A 15,967-nucleotide genomic window follows, 5' to 3' on the forward strand; every position below is an offset into this window, starting at 1 on the left:
TTAAATGGCCAAGGCAGGGGCACCTGGGTGGCTCAGCTGGTTAAGCGTCCGACTTCAGCTCAGGTCATGATCTCACCGCTCATGAGTTCGAGCCCCACATCCGGCTCTGTGCTGACAGCTCGGAGCCTGGAGCCTGCTTCGGATTCTGTGCCTCCCTCTCTCTCTGCCCCTCCCCAGCTCATGTTCTGTCTCCCTCTCAAAAATAAACAAAAATGTTAAGCAAAATTTTTAAAAAATGGCTAAGGTGAAACACAGGTCAGTTGTTACTATCTTCACCAAACTCCACAGCAAGTATCAGGAGAGCTTTATACTCATAGTTTTATACTCACTTTTGCTGTATGTTTTGCATACAATAAACATTTGTCGAGTGATGGAGCCGTCCTCCTGGAGAGAAAAGACCACGATTTGCCTTCTTTTCTTGTGTTTCTTCTATCATCCACCTTTTTGCCTCTTTCCATGGCTTAACTTAGTCTGGGATCTTGGATGAGAAAATACTGTATCTTGATTTTTTTGTGTGTGGTGAATGATTTTTTTTATTTTTTATTTTTATTTATTTATTTTTTCAATATATGAAGTTTATTGTGAAATTGGTTTCCATACAACACCCAGTGCTCATCCCAAAAGGTGCCCTCCTCAATATCCATCACCCACCCTCCCCTCCCTCCCACCCCCCATCAACCCTCAGTTTGTTCTCAGTTTTTGAGTCTCTTATGCTTTGGCTCTCTTCCACTCTAACCTCTTTTTCTTTTTCTTTTTTTTTCTTCCCCTCCCCCATGGGTTTCTGTTAAGTTTCTCAGGATCCACATAAGAGTGAAAACATATGGTATCTGTCTTTCTCTGGATGGCTTATTTCACTTAGCATCACACTCTCCAGTTCCATCCACGTTGCTACAAAGGGCCATATTTCGTTCTTTCTCATTGCCACGTAGCACTCCATTGTGTATATAAACCACAATTTCTTTATCCATTCATCAGTTGATGGACATTTAGGCTCTTTCCATAATTTGGCTATTGTTGAGAGTGCTGCTATAAACATTGGGGTTGTATCTTGATTTTTCACACAGGTAACTGAAATTTAGCATTCTCTCCAATTACAAAGGTAAAAAACCACTACAGTATTTATGGTACCTGAGGTTCCGTCGTCAACTGAAATCACAGAAATTTTTGTATCATATTATAATTATTGAAAATACTTCACAATGCTATTTGTGCCCATTAGTCCTTCCCTATGACCGTGATTAGACTTATTGCTGGATCCTGTCATTTGCCACATTGAAAACAAACATACATGCTATGTAAAAACGTACATATTTTACACTTTGATAACTGTATTTAAAAATGCAACTGGTTTCCTTTGGAACCCTACCTATTTTATGTCTTTAAGGAAGAGGTCCATAGTTTCACCAGCCTGCCAAAGGGGTCCACAGTACACGAAGGTCGAGACTTGTTGGTTACACAGTGCCTTCTGTGCCTTGATTTTTCGTCAGTGTCCAGAGGGCTGGTGGATCAGAGCAGGTGGCCAGAAAGTGGAGCGGACTAAACCTTTAAAGGTTTTAGAAAATGCTCTGACGGTGCAAAGTGAGATGCTGCCCACTAGTGGCTGGAAGTCGGAACTGCGAGACGGAATATAAGGCAGGACCTTAGGGGGTTTGGGGTTGTGGATAAGCTTCCTGGTACAGTACTTGGGGGGTGAAATAAGAGAATAGAGGCAGCGGATGATTTTGCTCCCGCCCTTATATCCCTGTCGCTTGAAACCCTCGCCCTCGTTCTCTGCTCCAGCCACCTTCGCCGTCTTTCAGCGACTCAGAAGCTTCCTCCCGCTTAGGAAGTTGGCACCTGCTGTTACCTCCGCTGCACGGCCCCTCCCACCTCGTCATCTAGATAACCGCGCTCTCCCTCCGTGTCTACGATCTGGCCCTGAACTGCCAGTCTGGGTCAGCCTCCTTGATAATCTCCATTTAAACCTGTGCTCATGCCCTTCACAGCCCTTTCTCAGTTTGTAACTACATAGTCCCCCTGCAATTTTTTTTGTGTGCCATGTTGATCATCGAATTAGAGGGTAAAGACCCCGAGGCAGGGGCTGCCTGCTTTTGTACCCTCGGCACCTGCCCAGGGATACTCATTTACTGATGAAGAGTACATTTTAATTGGAAAAGCCATAAAGGGACGGTGAAAGCTAGCAGAATGGATTTAGGTAAGTAAAAAACTCAAGTCAGATGGCTTTCCTCCATCTATGGCACCCTGTCGACCACCAAGGGCCCTCTGCGTTCCTAGCAGACCTGCTTACACCAGAGACATGGAGACGTCAGGTCCACCACAGTAGAAACAGTAGAGCAAAACTGACGGGCCAAAGATCAGATCCTGGCCTCCATACTTCCTTCTGGGGTTGAGCTCAGCTTCTGGGTGCCTCAGTGTCCCCAACTGTAAAATAGCAAAAATAATAGCACCTATGGCACAGAATGGTTAGGAATGCTAATGAGGTAACGTAAGTAAAGAACTGAGCACATAATAAGTACCCACCAAATGGTACCAACCCAAAGGAAAGCCACATGAGCCTGATGGATTGCCCCCTCTTGCCACCCTCTTGAGAAGCCCTGGATTTAGAAACCAGGGGCAACTTGCAGCAGGGCAGGGCCTGGCTCCTGATTCTTCCCCCTGCTCTGTCTTGGGTGGGATGTTCACGGAGCCTGCTTAGGAAGCAAAACAGAGAGGCAGAAGATTCTTCCTTGTAGCTTGGCTGGATCTCTGGCCATGTGTCTGTTTCACACGGCATATCTGTCCGGCACTAAGGCAGGTGTGCCCAACTTGCTGCTCCTGGAGAGAGGCCTGTGGTTGACGTTAGGATTTGCTCCCGATCTTTCCCACCCTCCCATTCCTGCCTAACTCCTACTTCAGAGACGACTAATCAAGTTCGTTTACTCTGGCGTAAGTGGAGGTGTGACATTTGAAACAGTCTTGGCATAGAATTTCACAGAATAGATTAATGAGCATGTTCGGTGAGTAACATATTCAGCTCAAGAGATATCATTTGCGGTTATTTCCCTATTATAAAACAGTGGGTTGTCCCCAAAGCGCCAGGCTAGTTGGCCGTCCTTACTTATGTAACATCTGCTAAGCATCTGGCGGCGGAAGGTTTATTTTCCTCTTCCAGGACCAACTGGGCTGTGCGGGTTTGAGTACCCTCAGTTCCGGAAGTTGCCACTAGAGGGCGGCAGCAGCCAAGATAACTACACTCAGGATCCGCCAGACCCAGAATTAATCCCCCAGCAAGGAGGGAAGACGGTGAAAGCAAGAAAAAATGTTAACAAGGATGACTGAAAACAAACCCAGGTGTTCTTTCTCTCTTGGGGACCAAATGGAAGGAAACGAGTAGCTAGCGGGGTTGAAGTTCGACTCAAAGAAGAACTTCCAGAACACCAAGTTTGCTAACGAGAAATTTTTTACAGGTGACTTTTTTTTTTTTTTAACCCCTTCGCTACATCTGTGGAAGCAGAATAGAGGGGACAGTGGGCTCTTCCAGTCCAAGGCCTATGCGACCCCGCAGGTTCCCTTAAAGTAACCCTTCTGTGTGTGTGCCTTAAATGACTCCATTCCGGCAGATGCAATCATAAAATAACTTTATTGGTCAGGTTAACCACCACTCATGCGTTTCCTGTAATAAGGATCCTTTATAGAGGCATGATGGTGTTCACATGCAGACGCTTTCTGAAGGGCCTGGGGGCAGGGGCAGCCTTGCCCCCTCACATCAGAGCTCCTTTGTTGAAATGAGCTGGTTTGGCTTTTGTGGATTTTGGAGTCTGGAGCCAAGAACAGAGAATCCAGGGCTCCTCCCCTTCACTTCTCAGGGAAGCTGCTTCAAAGCACACACAGTATCAGGGATGTAATGGCATCTGGACAGGGGCCAGGCTAGGACTAGCTCTTCTCAGGTCAGCCCCTGCCCCCGGCCACTCCATCCCAATGGCGCCCAAAGGAATAGGCCGGTTCGGCCCCAGGCAACATCACCTTGCAGACATGGGGAGAATGAATTGCTCTCCAGCCAAGCTATAAAGCAACAGCCATCTTCAGGAATGAGGGTGTAGCTCAGAGATGTGACAGCAGAGGGTTTCATCCTCAGCACAAGCCAGATTTGGCTGCCTGGCCCGGGCTTCACAGACCCAATGAGCATCTCCAGCCGGAGCTTCCACTACGAGCTGTGGTCTCAGGACAAATCAATGCGTACGGCTGAACCACAGCCTCCACCTGTGGGCTAGCCAGGCAAGTTCAGGGCTGCCTGGACTCTGTTTCTCCCATCAGGGTGTAGACCTTTCTGCCTGGACAAGAGAGGGAGAAACTACCTTTCTCGTGCTTTGAGAACCATATGCCTTTGAGGACGAAGACCCAAGTTGGGAGCTGCTGGGAATATAGAGGGTTCTGGGCAAGGGCGAAACCCCAGGGGGCTGCTTCCTTAGTTCGGCCGATTCGGGACGTTTGCCCCCATTATGGATGCCGATGTAAGCAAAGGCTGTCCTTTCCTGTTCGGAAGTCTGATCCACCTTCAAAGAACTGCCCAGCTGCTAAAATATAGCCCCACCCATTTATCAAAGCCTAAGGTTGCTTGTCTCCTCCCGCATCAGTCCCTGAATATTGTCATCATGCTGGTGACCTCCAATCTGGTGGCTTTCAAGGAGCGGAGTTAGGGACGGTGTAGAGGTGACTCCCAGTTTCCTTCCACCTCCAGACACTAGTGTGAGTTCTCTGCATAGGCCACCAGGCAGATGCCCGCACACCTTGGGCTCGCATGCCTCTGCCTAAGGCACAGAACAGGTGTCTGTGGAGCAAGGCTGAGTGGGTGAGGGGGACGAGGGAGGAGGCAGTTGGGCAAAGAGGTATATTCCGAGGAGCACTGAGTGGGAGCCCAGAGTAACCACACGGTCAGCCTGGCAGGCAGGAGAGTGGTGAGGCGTTGCTCACAGAGAGAGCCAGGGATTGTGGGGAAAGCACGCTATGTGCCATTGCCCGAGTGACTTTTAGAGTTCATGACACCAGATCATTGGGAAGAACTTAGAATAGTGAGGTTTCTGGGGTTGGGACTTCCACGGATTACTTCCTCTGCCACCACATCTGTCCTGGAAAAGTGAGCTGCGGCCGTGTCCCTCAGTAAAAGGCTGCCTGTCCCCTGATCCCACCTGACCCTGCCTACAGGGAAGAAGACTACAGAGGGAGCCCATGGAGTTCTGTCACATGGTCTGTCCCAGACCTTCCAGCAAAAGCCAAACCAAATCATCAAGCCAAATGCAGTGGGGCGCGGGGGGCTTCGGCCCTGTGCCCCGTGCAAGGGCCACTCAGATCTCGATGAGGCTGGCAAGGCGCAGGCAGAGGGGCGCGTCCACGGGCATCGCGCTGCGCTTGATCTCGTTTCCGTCCAGGCGAAGCACCTGCAGCTTGGAGAAGTTCATGACGTCCACCACGGTGCAGAAGCTGCTGATGGAGAACTCTGCGGGGACAAGAGGGGCGGGGGGGGGGCGGGAGAAGCCGGGATCAGGGACCCGGATCCACAGGGAAGCGGGTCGGCCCGGTGAAGCTGCTGCAATCCTTCCGAGGGGAGGATGGGACTTGGCTGGGTGGGGCAGCGTCTTCCGCGATCGAAGTCATACCGACTGGGACCGCTAGGGGGCAGCGCCGGGGCCAGAGTGGGGGTCTCCGCCTGTGTCTGTCACTCCGCTTCCCAACCACCCCTGATCCTCGCATCACTTTGCAGACCCCGGAACGTCCTGGAGTGTCCTTCCAGCGAGGACGCGATCTTTTCCCGCCTGTAAGCGGCAGGGGGAACCAGAAGGTAGTCAGAGATCAGCTTTAGCGGTTTTGAAGGACTTGATTGCCTTTGGAGAGGGAGGGCTTTGCTGAATTGCTGAGAAGGAAGACTGGGGAAATGGAGGGACCTAAATCTGGAACATCTCCTGACACTTTGCAGATAGAGTGGCAGGAAATTAAAGAGAGAAAGCCCGGGCAGGGAGACAACTGTCTTCGCGTGCCGGAGCTTTGAGGGGGTGCACCTCTTCCTTCCCGGGACTGCCAAAGGAATGATGAGCAAGGCCCTGAGGTCTAGGAAGGCGGAAATCCATAGACGAATACGGCTGCCATGGACCTCAAAAGTCAAATAAACAATTCCCTTGCCTCCTGCATTTAATATATGGCTCACCCCCGCCCCTTCTTTTAATCTCAAAAGAAGTCCCCCTGTTTTGAAGATATCCTCCCCCCCCCCAAAAAAAAATCCCCACACAATCTTAACAGATACAATAGTTCTCTTTGGTTTTAACATAAATCCGTCTGTTTTGCCTCCGGTTGTCCTTTTGGACAAATCAACTACCTCTGTCTCAAGTCTACCGAGTTAGGATCTTGAAGGGAGAAAGCCAGGAACTCGACTGAATCTCCAGCAGGGGTGGCAAAGTCACCACAAAGAGCTGCTGGAGGCTCCACTGGTGGCAGCGTGTTGTCTGAGGGCCTCTGGAGGCGGCTCCTGTCGCAGGGGGTCCTGGTGAAGTCGCCTGTCGGATCCCAGTAGGATCTATCTCAAGGGCTGTGACATTGGGACCCAGGGCCTGCTTTTGCTTCTGCCAGAGGCATTCCTCAGCAGGTGGGGCGGCTGGAGGAGCTGGGAGGAGGCTTTTCTGACTCTCTTCCTGGGGGCGACCATGGAGAGCCTCAGGGAGGGTGCGATCACGGGTAGGAAAGAGAAGGTTGCAGGGAAGACAGCGTGGGGAGCTTAAATAGGCTGGTGAGCAAAGTGTTTTTCAATGAGCGCGAACAGTTGTTTCCAGTCTCTCTTAAGAACTGACCAAGAGGAGATGGGGCGAGGCTGCAGCCCATTAACTTGTTCAGCAAATATAAGACAGGAAATCCAGCCCCGAAGAATAATGGAGCTCTGGACTAGAAGGAGGGGGGAGGATAGGAAGTGTCCTTCTATGGACAGCATTCCGTGGGGCGGGGTGGGGAGGGAGCGCGGGGATGATGGAGATCTTTTGGATGCTTTTGGATGCCTCCATTCTGGTCCCGGGAAGTAGATTACATGGCCTCTGAGGGGGCAGGTTGGGGGCAGAGCCTCGGCCAGGGGCTGCATCTGTGGTGGCCACAGAGAAGGGTAGAGTGGGGTGGGCTGCGGGGAAGTCAGGTGGGTCGGCTTATAGATCACTTCCAACTCCACTGCACTAGATGGGGTCTCTACCCCAGCCTCGGGCCCTCCGACCATCTGCTAAAACCCTGGCTCCCTGAGCATGTGTATACATAGGGGGGATACTGGGGCGCCTGGGTGGTTCAGTCGGTTGAGCGTCCGACTTCCGCTCAGGTCATGATCTCACAGCTCGTGAGTTCGAGCCCCATGTCAGGCTCTGCGCTGACAGCTCAGAGCCTGGAGCCTGCTTCAACTTCTGTGTCTCCCTCTCTCTCTGCCCCTAACCCACTCGCATCCTGTCTCTGTCTCTCTCAAAAATAAATAAACACTAAAAAATTCTTTTAAAAATAATAAAAAAAACCCAGGGGGTTACTTAGGGGCTTCCAGGCACACCATGCACATTGATTCTGTCCACGCAGCGGACGCCCTGTGCCCCCCCGTTTGTCTTCCCCAAGCTCAGGAATAGGACAGGGCTTCTGCCTGGAGACTCTGGAGGACATTTTCCAGGCCAGATTAAATACTGACATAAGTCTTTCCAAATTCCTCCTGGGGTACCCGCCCAGCTCCACAGATCCCACAGCTCCCGAATAACATTCCGAGCTGTGTTCCCTGGCGGTTGCCAGGCTGGAAAAACTGAGGGGGTTGCTAATGGAGGAGGGAAGGGGAGGGAGGGGACTGGCCTGATTCCCCTGCACACCCTTTAGTTCCTGCCCTTCTTTTAGCTCCTCCCCCAGAGGGTGGCTTCCACCCCACCTTCACCACCCCCCACCAGGTGGCGCGATGGCCCTGGGAGAGGGGCCCCAGCTGGGGGGACTGGGCCTTCCTGCTGGTGGTCTGAATCTGAGAGACACTCCTCACATTCTCAGCCAGAGACACCTGACTCTAGGTCCTTGGATGCTGAAGGCCGGCGCTCAGGGTGACCACTACGTCATCTGGGTGACCCCAAGAGATGGCTACTCCTTCTCTGAAAAGACCTCCGTGTCCCCATCTTCGCAATGCAAAAAGTGAAACAAACGGAGTCGCCCGGGGCGGGGGCTCAGTCGGTTAAGCCTCTGACTCTTGATTTCAGCTCAGGCCACGATCTCACGGTTTGTGGGTTCGAGCGCCACCTCCGGCTCTCCACGCTGACAGTGCGGAGCCTGCTTGGGGTTCTCACCTCTCTCCCTCTGTCTCTGCCCCTCTGTGGCTTGTGTGTGCTCTCTCTCTCAAAATAAATAAATACTTTTTTTTTTTTTTTTTAAGTAAAACGAAACAAAAACTCTGCCTGTCAACTTCAAAGTGGCAACGAGAGGAAAAAGGTAGGAATAGTTCCCGTGTGTTGCCTCTCGGTTACGTGCCAGGTCCTGGACAAGCACTTCACATGTATTAATTCACTAAGAAAAATTAAATGCAGGAGTTGGTGTTATTTTGCCTTAAAAGGAGACTGGAAGAGAGACCAAATGATAACTAGATAAGGGAATTTGGCTTAAATTACATGAGAAGCGGGGGGCGGTGCCTGGGTGGCTGAGTCGGTTGAACATCCAACATTGGGTCAGGTCACGATCTCACGGTTCATGCAGTCAAGCCCCGCATCAGGATCTGTGCTGGCAGCTCAGAGCTTGGAGCCTGCTTTGAATTCTGTCTCCCTCTCGCTCTCTGCCCCTCCCCCACTTACCCTCTGTCTCTGTCTCTCTCTCTCTCCCTCCCTCTCTCAAAACTAAACATTAACAAAATGACAGGAGAAGGGATTTGGGGGAGACACTGAACATCTGTAGGTTGTTTGGCTTAATGGAGAACCTTCTGGCAAAACCTTGGGACACTTAAGGGAAGTGATTCTATCTTCTGCGGAGCTTCTGGAAAGGGCGGACCACCCTGTATTTGAGTGGCAGGTGTGCTCCGCACGAAGGCGGAGGGCGACAGGATGTTGTGATAGAGCCCTGCTCTCCCCAGCTTTTTCTGACTATATATAGTCAGGCAATAGCTAATGGGTTCCCTCCCGTGACAGCTGTTCTATGCTGTCACAATTTCAGGGTCAAACACAGCACGTAATGTGACAGTTCTGGTGTGACAATCCTCCTGGATGTGGAGTAGGGTGGCAGGTGACTTCTGGGTGGGGTGACGGACAGCCATGAGTAAATGGCAGACCCTTTGCGGCACGCGACATCTCAGAGACGTCTCCGAGGACTGCCCCACTTGGGGAGGAGAAGACGTCCCCCCAAAGAAAGACTTTACATAATAAAACAGTTTGGGAGCCCGTGATGGTGTCTTGCCCTTCAAACCAGAGGATCAGACACCTCTCACCTTGCCCGCCCCACTGTCGGCCTCTGGGGCCAGGTGCCTGTCTCGCTCAGAGGGCTGTGCAGCGTGCGGACGTCTTGCCAAATGACTGATCTGTTCCCTGAGCACAGCGAGAGAAAGGACGGGAGGGAGGATTTGAAGGCTCCGTCCTCGTCAGTGCTTTGATGGTGCCATGTGCTCACAGCAGGCTCCGCTTCCGAGCCCTTTGCCAGTGGTCATTAATGAGTCCTTTCCCAGAGACGGGGGGACCTTGCTGCCTGAGGAAGGGAGGTTAAATGCTGGCTCAGTACCTTCCAGCTGGGATTAAAACATCAGAGGCCCCCGGGTAACGTAAGCACATTCGGAACACAAGATCCTGAGACAGAGCTGAAAAGCAACTAGATGATTCTCTCCGAAATGAATATTTTAGTCCTGAGAGGCAAAGAGGCAGGCTTTTCGACTCCTTGAGGCATCCGCTGGGAAGTGCTTGGAAAACAAGAGGCCCGTGTCCTTGCCCACCACCCCGGGGCCTTGTGGTGATAGGGCTCCCGTTACCCCGGGGACCTCTGCCCTACCACCAGGGGCTCCTTGTACTCCAGGGAGAAGGGACCAGAACAAGTACCGCATTCAGCTCTGAGAGGCTGCACATTCTTGTCCAACAGCTGTTAGGTTTAAAAAATAAATAAACAGCCAAAACACAAGAGTGACTATAGAGGCAGGAGTAGAGCATGTGGAAACAGAGAGCGCATCCTCTTCTGGCTCAGGAAGTAAGTGCAAACTCCATGGTTTCTTAACAGCCCACCTTCCTCCCGAGACGGACCCTAGAAACCCCACTTAGATCCGCCTGTCTATGAACTGCTTTCATCCCCACCTCTGCAAGCTCACCCCTCACTGCCCCTCGACGTGCAAGCCCTTCCTCTAAGACACCCAGATTTCCTGGCTGTCCCCTGCAGGTGGCCTGTTAAGTGGCTGGTCCCTTTGTGGCACTCCACTTCCCAGAATGGCTTTGTCCCGTTCCTCCAGCCCACACTCACCTCTCTCTCCAGTCTTAGACGGAAGCTCACCCCTACTGGGAAGTCTCCCTCCAAGCCAACCCACGCCCCCAAGGAATTTTCCAGAACCGCTGTGTAGTCTAGGGGCCATTTTGTACCCCTTGTACGGGGGTATAGCTTGGACTGCAGGCTGCTTCATTTGCGACCTTTGTCTCCCCTGCTTCTATGTCTTTTGCGTGGCTACTGGCACCCAGGACAGGGGTTTTCTAACGGAACAGACAGCCGCTCCCCACCCCCCCTTCGTCAGCGTCTCACCATTGATCCTATTGCCTTGGAGGTAGAGATTCTCCAGGTTGGTGTTGACCGGGGGGATCTTCTGCAGCTGGTTGTAGGAGAGGTCAAGCTCAAGGAGGCTGCTGGAGTTGAAGGTGTTCGAGGCCAGGCCATTGTTGGTGAGACTGTTATGGGACAGCCGCACATAGAGCAGCTTGGGTGACCCCCGGAAGTAGCTGTCAGGGACGGAATAGACGTTGTTGTGCTCCAGGTATAGTTGCTCGAGGGCTGAGGGCAGTCCATCGGGCACCTTCCGCAGGTGGTTGTAACTCAGGTCCAGCAAGATCAGTGACCGGAGGCCCCTCATCGCGCTGCCCACTTCCTGGATCTCGTTGTGTTGGAGGTACAAGGCGGTGAGGTTCTCCAGCCCCTCCAGAGCGTTGTTGGGGACCCTGGAGATCTGGTTGTGGTCGAGATGGAGCTCCCTCAGGGATCGTGGCAGCGGGCCGGGCATCCGGGTCAGATTGTTGTGGTCCATGTACAGCCTCTCCAGGTGCCTCAGCTTGGAGAAGATCTTCCTGCCCACCTTGTCGCTGGTGATCTGGTTGCCATGGAGAGCAATCCAGAGCAGCCCCGTGGCGTTGTCGAAGACCCCTTCCTGGATGGACGAGATCTGGTTGTTCTGGAAGTAGACGTACTTCATGCGGGACGGGACGAACGGCAGGTACTTGAGGTTGCGGTTGTCGCAGTACATGGCTGTGGGGAAGTTGGGGGGGCAGTCGCACTCCTGGGGGCAGTCGCGGGGCTCTGGAGGGGGTGGAGAGCCGTAGGCATAGGCTGGACCTTCCTCCACCCCATAGGGGTAGGGCTCATAGGGCTCGTAAGGGTAAGGGTCATAGGGGTCGTAGTAGGTGGACTGCTGGCTGCGGAGGTAGTGGAACCACCAGTGGGGGTCTTCGTCATACTGGGCCCGGGAGAGGGAGCAGAGCCCTGCCAGCAGCAGGAAGGAGGCCCACTGCATTTTGTCTCTCTGGAAGAGGGGAGAGAGAACAGAGCGAGCAGGCATGAGTGAGACAGTAGGGAGGCAGGACGACGGATCGGGGCGGGGCTGGGGGGCGGGGAGCCTTGGGCTGGGAGCTGTGCAGATTTCACGGGGAGCCCCGTTCTCACTGCCTGCGTGCCTCCTCTCCCCCAGTGCCGACTCCGCACACGCGGTCCCGCTCGACCGTGGCCACCTGGGGGAGCTGGGTCCATTTTACGGAGTCACAGAAACAGCCTTCAAGATTAGAAGGAACTTGAATGGGGGGGGGGCACTGCATTTTTTTCTAGGGGCAGGTCCTTAGGAGCCTCTAGCCACCTGAAGGTTCTGGTGGCGGAGCTGGAGAGCCCACGGCAATCATCCCCTGTGGGGGCGGGGGTGGGGGTGGTGGGTGTTCTTCAGGCGCGAATTCGTATTCAGTCTGCATTTCTCGGGGATATGATATTTTCCAAGAGTCCAAGGAAAAAACCCTCTGGTTCCTTCCATGTCTCTGGGAAACCTCCAGAAGCAGCTTGAGACCTCCAAGGGGAAGGTCTGAATTACTTCTGGAAGATCTTTTGGTCTCTTGGGCAGGCTGGGGGTTTCGGGTTTTCAGTCTTGGGGGAGGGGTGTGGCCCCCCCCTGCAGTCACCACAAGGTTTGGGCTACCCTCCAAAGCGCCAGTGTCTGGAACAGTCTGCTGGGTGAGAAAACTCTCCGGTGGGCAGTTTTGTGGCTACACACGCAGCCCGGCTGGCACAGGTCTTCACGTAGCACAACGGCCACAGTCCCCTCCAGACGGGGGACCCTGGCTCCAGGTATGGCACTTGTCTTCCGGTGTGTGGGGTCTGGGTCTGTCTACCCGATGTGGTCTGTGCTGTCTGGTAAAGTGTTAGCCCCCCCTCACGCTCCACCATGGACATTATGCTAGAGCCACGTGAGGCCCAGAGAAATGAATGAGGAACACTGAAAAATGGAAAAGTAATTGAAGACACTTGAGTGTACCCGAGAGAACGTGGCTCTGGAGTGGGATTCTGGCCTCCCCTCTCCCACCCTAAGCTACCTGTGATGCCACCTGGATTACCAGCCTCCTACTAGGCCCCCACTGTGCCAGGCAGCCTGTTGCCTTGGGCCCGTGCGCCAGTGAGATGAGAACAGGGCAGGCTTGGAGAGAAAGGTGGGTTTGGTGCATGCTGGGAGGGAAGCTGAAGGTATGGGGGGACCAGGGGCTGGCATATCAGGCCTGGGCACCCTGCTCTGAATACCTATAGCCAAGGCACCAGCTAGCCCTTGCAAGCAGTGGGAACCTTCCGGAGCTGTGAGTGTCACCCTTGTTCCGAGGAACCTTAGAATCTTTCTTGGTCCCAGAAGGGTCACATATGTCCCTCACATTGCTGTTGGGCCTCCTGGGACGGGCAACTGTAGACAGGAGAAAGAAAGGAATCTAAAAGTCAGCATCAAATCTAACGAACTGATGGGAAAAGACCCTGACTGCGGCACTCAATCTAGTCACCTTCTGCCACCGTTCCTCCCGGGCCCCCGAGCTCTCTGTTTCCTGAAAGTGATTCCCTTAGGCCCTCTTCATTCCATTAGCCTCTGGGCTGCAGAGGAGAGCCATCTGGCTCATCCTCAAGCGGCCTCAGGCCTCAGACAAAGAGCCCACAGTGTTTCTGAGAAGCCAACCCAACTGCCCACTGCCTGGGCACGCTGGCTGGGCCCTGGATCTGTCCAGGAGGGAAGACGGATGGAGTGGCCCACTGCCAACGGCGCATTTTTCCATGCACAGCCCTGGGCTGCTGCAGGACCAAGGTGGCACAGTGAGCCTCTGTCTCCATTTCTCCTTCCAGACCGGGCATCTTGGCAGGCAAGAGCCACCTTCCTCCTCAAGACCCAGCTTTCCAGGGGCTGTGCATCCTACCCACATTGGCCTCTCCTTAGGAGCCATGAGTGCTAAGAGGGCTGGATGGGAAACTTCTGCCTCTCCTCTCTTCCGACTCTTAGCAGTGTTGCTCCAGGGTCGTATGCTTTTCAATCCCCCTGCCCACCCTAATGGTGGAGACCCTCCTGTGCGCAGAGATTTGTGAGGTGAAAAGTTTCTGGGATTGGGGCTCCATGAGTTGTGGGAGGCTGACTCAGGAGTTTGTGCTGTTCTTTTATGCCTCTACAGCCTTTCCCTCCTATCAGGATCCAGGAAGTCAGACCAGAAGTCATCCCCTCAGCTGGCTTGGACCCTCCCTCACAGTTCCCTGAACATGGTCAATTCTCAACTCTTCTCTTTATTCCCTCCCTTTCCCCCCAGCAACACACACACACACACACACACACACACACACACACTCACACTCCCTCTATCCTTCCCCTATAACAGCACTTAGGTACCACAACTTGCCTACAGGACAGACTGGAGGGCTGAGTGGTGGATGCTGAGTGCTGGCTTCCCTAGATACCTAGTCCTCTACTTTTTCATGCCTGAGAAATGGAGTTCCCCCCCCCCCCCAACAACCAGAAAGAAACCGTAGGACAGAGTAACATGTTCCCTCTCCTCCTCCTTTGCCCCTCTCGGCATCCTGGGGTCATGGCCCAGATGGGAGAATGAGGAATGGTTCCTCCCTGCCAGCCCCTCTCCCCACACGCCAGCCCCTTTCCTTGATTCCCGTTATGGAACCACAAGGGACCAAAAAACTGAAGTAAAATGGCTAAACTTACCTCCAGTTGAACCTTTCAGAGAGTGACCACGTCCCTCTGTCTGGCCTCCTTGGGTTGGAGAACGTGTGAGAGAGAGAGAGAGAGAGAGAGAGAAGACAGAACGTCTACTGAGAGTGTGCGGGTCTGTGCCAGGCCAGGGTCCCGCCCCCAAATTCCTAATCAAATATTGTGAAGAGAGGGACTGAGGAGGCCGGATCCTGGCTTTTTCGGCTCTGCTGCAGGGGCGGAGCTCACACTCAACCAGGCAAAATTCTTCTGTCCGCCTGACGTTATAAAAACCACCTCTTTCCACTCACTTATCTTCCCTAAAGCATTGGCAGCTCTGAGTCTCTTTCTGCTGAATGAGTTAGTGGCGCCTTAGAAGGTATTTGTACAGTCTCTTACCAAGTGCCTGGATTTCTCATTAAACCCACAGGCCAGATGCAGGGCTGGGGAGGGCAGGGATTTGGGAAGAGGCATCTTCACGCTTTTAGCAACCCATGTGTCCCCCCAGAGAGCCAGGACTACTTAGCCTTCTTGGCTCCCCCTCCATGCAGGTGGTCAGACGAGGGCGTAACGGAGCAAGACACAGGACGGCTGGCTCTGGCTCTAGTTCCATCCCTTACCAGCGTAGACTCGTCTGGGCGGCAAGTTTTCCCTCCTCCATCGGAATTAACGGAAAGGAAGGGGATCCCACGTTGGTTGATCACTTATTGTGCACTAGCATCGCGCACTGTCCTTTAATTGCCTGGCAACCGTTCTGCTTGCTGTCTCTGTGAGTTTGCCTCGTCTAGAACCTCGCATCGGTGCGGTCGCACGGTGTTCGTCTTTTTGTGGCTGGCTTGTTTCGCTTAGCATGGTGTTCTTAAAATTCCTCTGTTGTGGGGTGTGCCAGAGTCTCCTTCCTACCACATTCGGCTGTGCGTATACGCCGCATTTTGGTTATCCAGCGATGGACATTTGGGTCGCTTCTGCCCCTTGGCTCTCGTAAATAACCCTGCAATGAACATGAGGGGACAAATATCTTTTTGAGACCCTGCTTTTGATTATTTTGGACAGATGCTCAGAAATGGAATTGCTGGGTCACATGGTAATTCTGCTTTTCATTTTTTAAGCCACCCTACTATTTCCCATAGTAGACGAGAACACCAACAGTGTGCAAGGGTTCGAGTTTGAGACACTCCTGATGTAAAAAAAAATGCATACCGATTGAGAAAGCCTCAGATTTGAATTAGAAGACTTTAGAGGGGTCAAGGCAGATGCGACTTCTGGTTGCTCCCATCGGTCTGAACTGTGGAGGCCATCGGGAAGGTCTTTGTCAGGAACCCACTCTTCTCAAGACTTATGAAGAGTCTTTTAAAAGATTAAACGTAACGAATGGTTGCTGACCACCTGCTTTAAACTAGGTGGTTTACTTATGTTGTTGCATTTAATGATCACAGGAGGTATTTTGTTTTGGAAAAGGAGGTGCAGGGATGTGGTGTGCCTAGCTAAAGAGTGGTAAAACAAGGATTTGAACCTTGATCTGCATGATTCTGAAGCCCACAGAATTTCGCACACCAAAAGGCCAGAGGACTGATGGAGTGGAGGGTGCGA

The 15,967-nt window shown here is 52.9% G+C and overlaps 1 protein-coding gene across 1 annotated transcript; it reads right to left on the bottom strand.

The window, feature by feature from the left end:
• Positions 1-3,600: 3,600 nt before the first annotated feature.
• FMOD (fibromodulin) lies at positions 3,601-14,514 on the bottom strand. Its single transcript, XM_015539416.2, has 3 exons — positions 14,393-14,514; positions 10,711-11,698; positions 3,601-5,473 (listed from the first exon to the last, which is right to left on the bottom strand). The coding sequence occupies exons 2-3, from the start codon at positions 11,687-11,689 to the stop codon at positions 5,322-5,324; spliced, it is 1,131 nt and encodes a 376-aa protein (XP_015394902.1). The 5' UTR covers positions 11,690-11,698; positions 14,393-14,514; the 3' UTR covers positions 3,601-5,321.
• Positions 14,515-15,967: the final 1,453 nt, after the last annotated feature.

This window comes from Panthera tigris, chromosome F3, assembly GCF_018350195.1.
Source record: "Panthera tigris isolate Pti1 chromosome F3, P.tigris_Pti1_mat1.1, whole genome shotgun sequence".
Classification (NCBI taxonomy): Eukaryota; Metazoa; Chordata; class Mammalia; order Carnivora; family Felidae; genus Panthera; species Panthera tigris.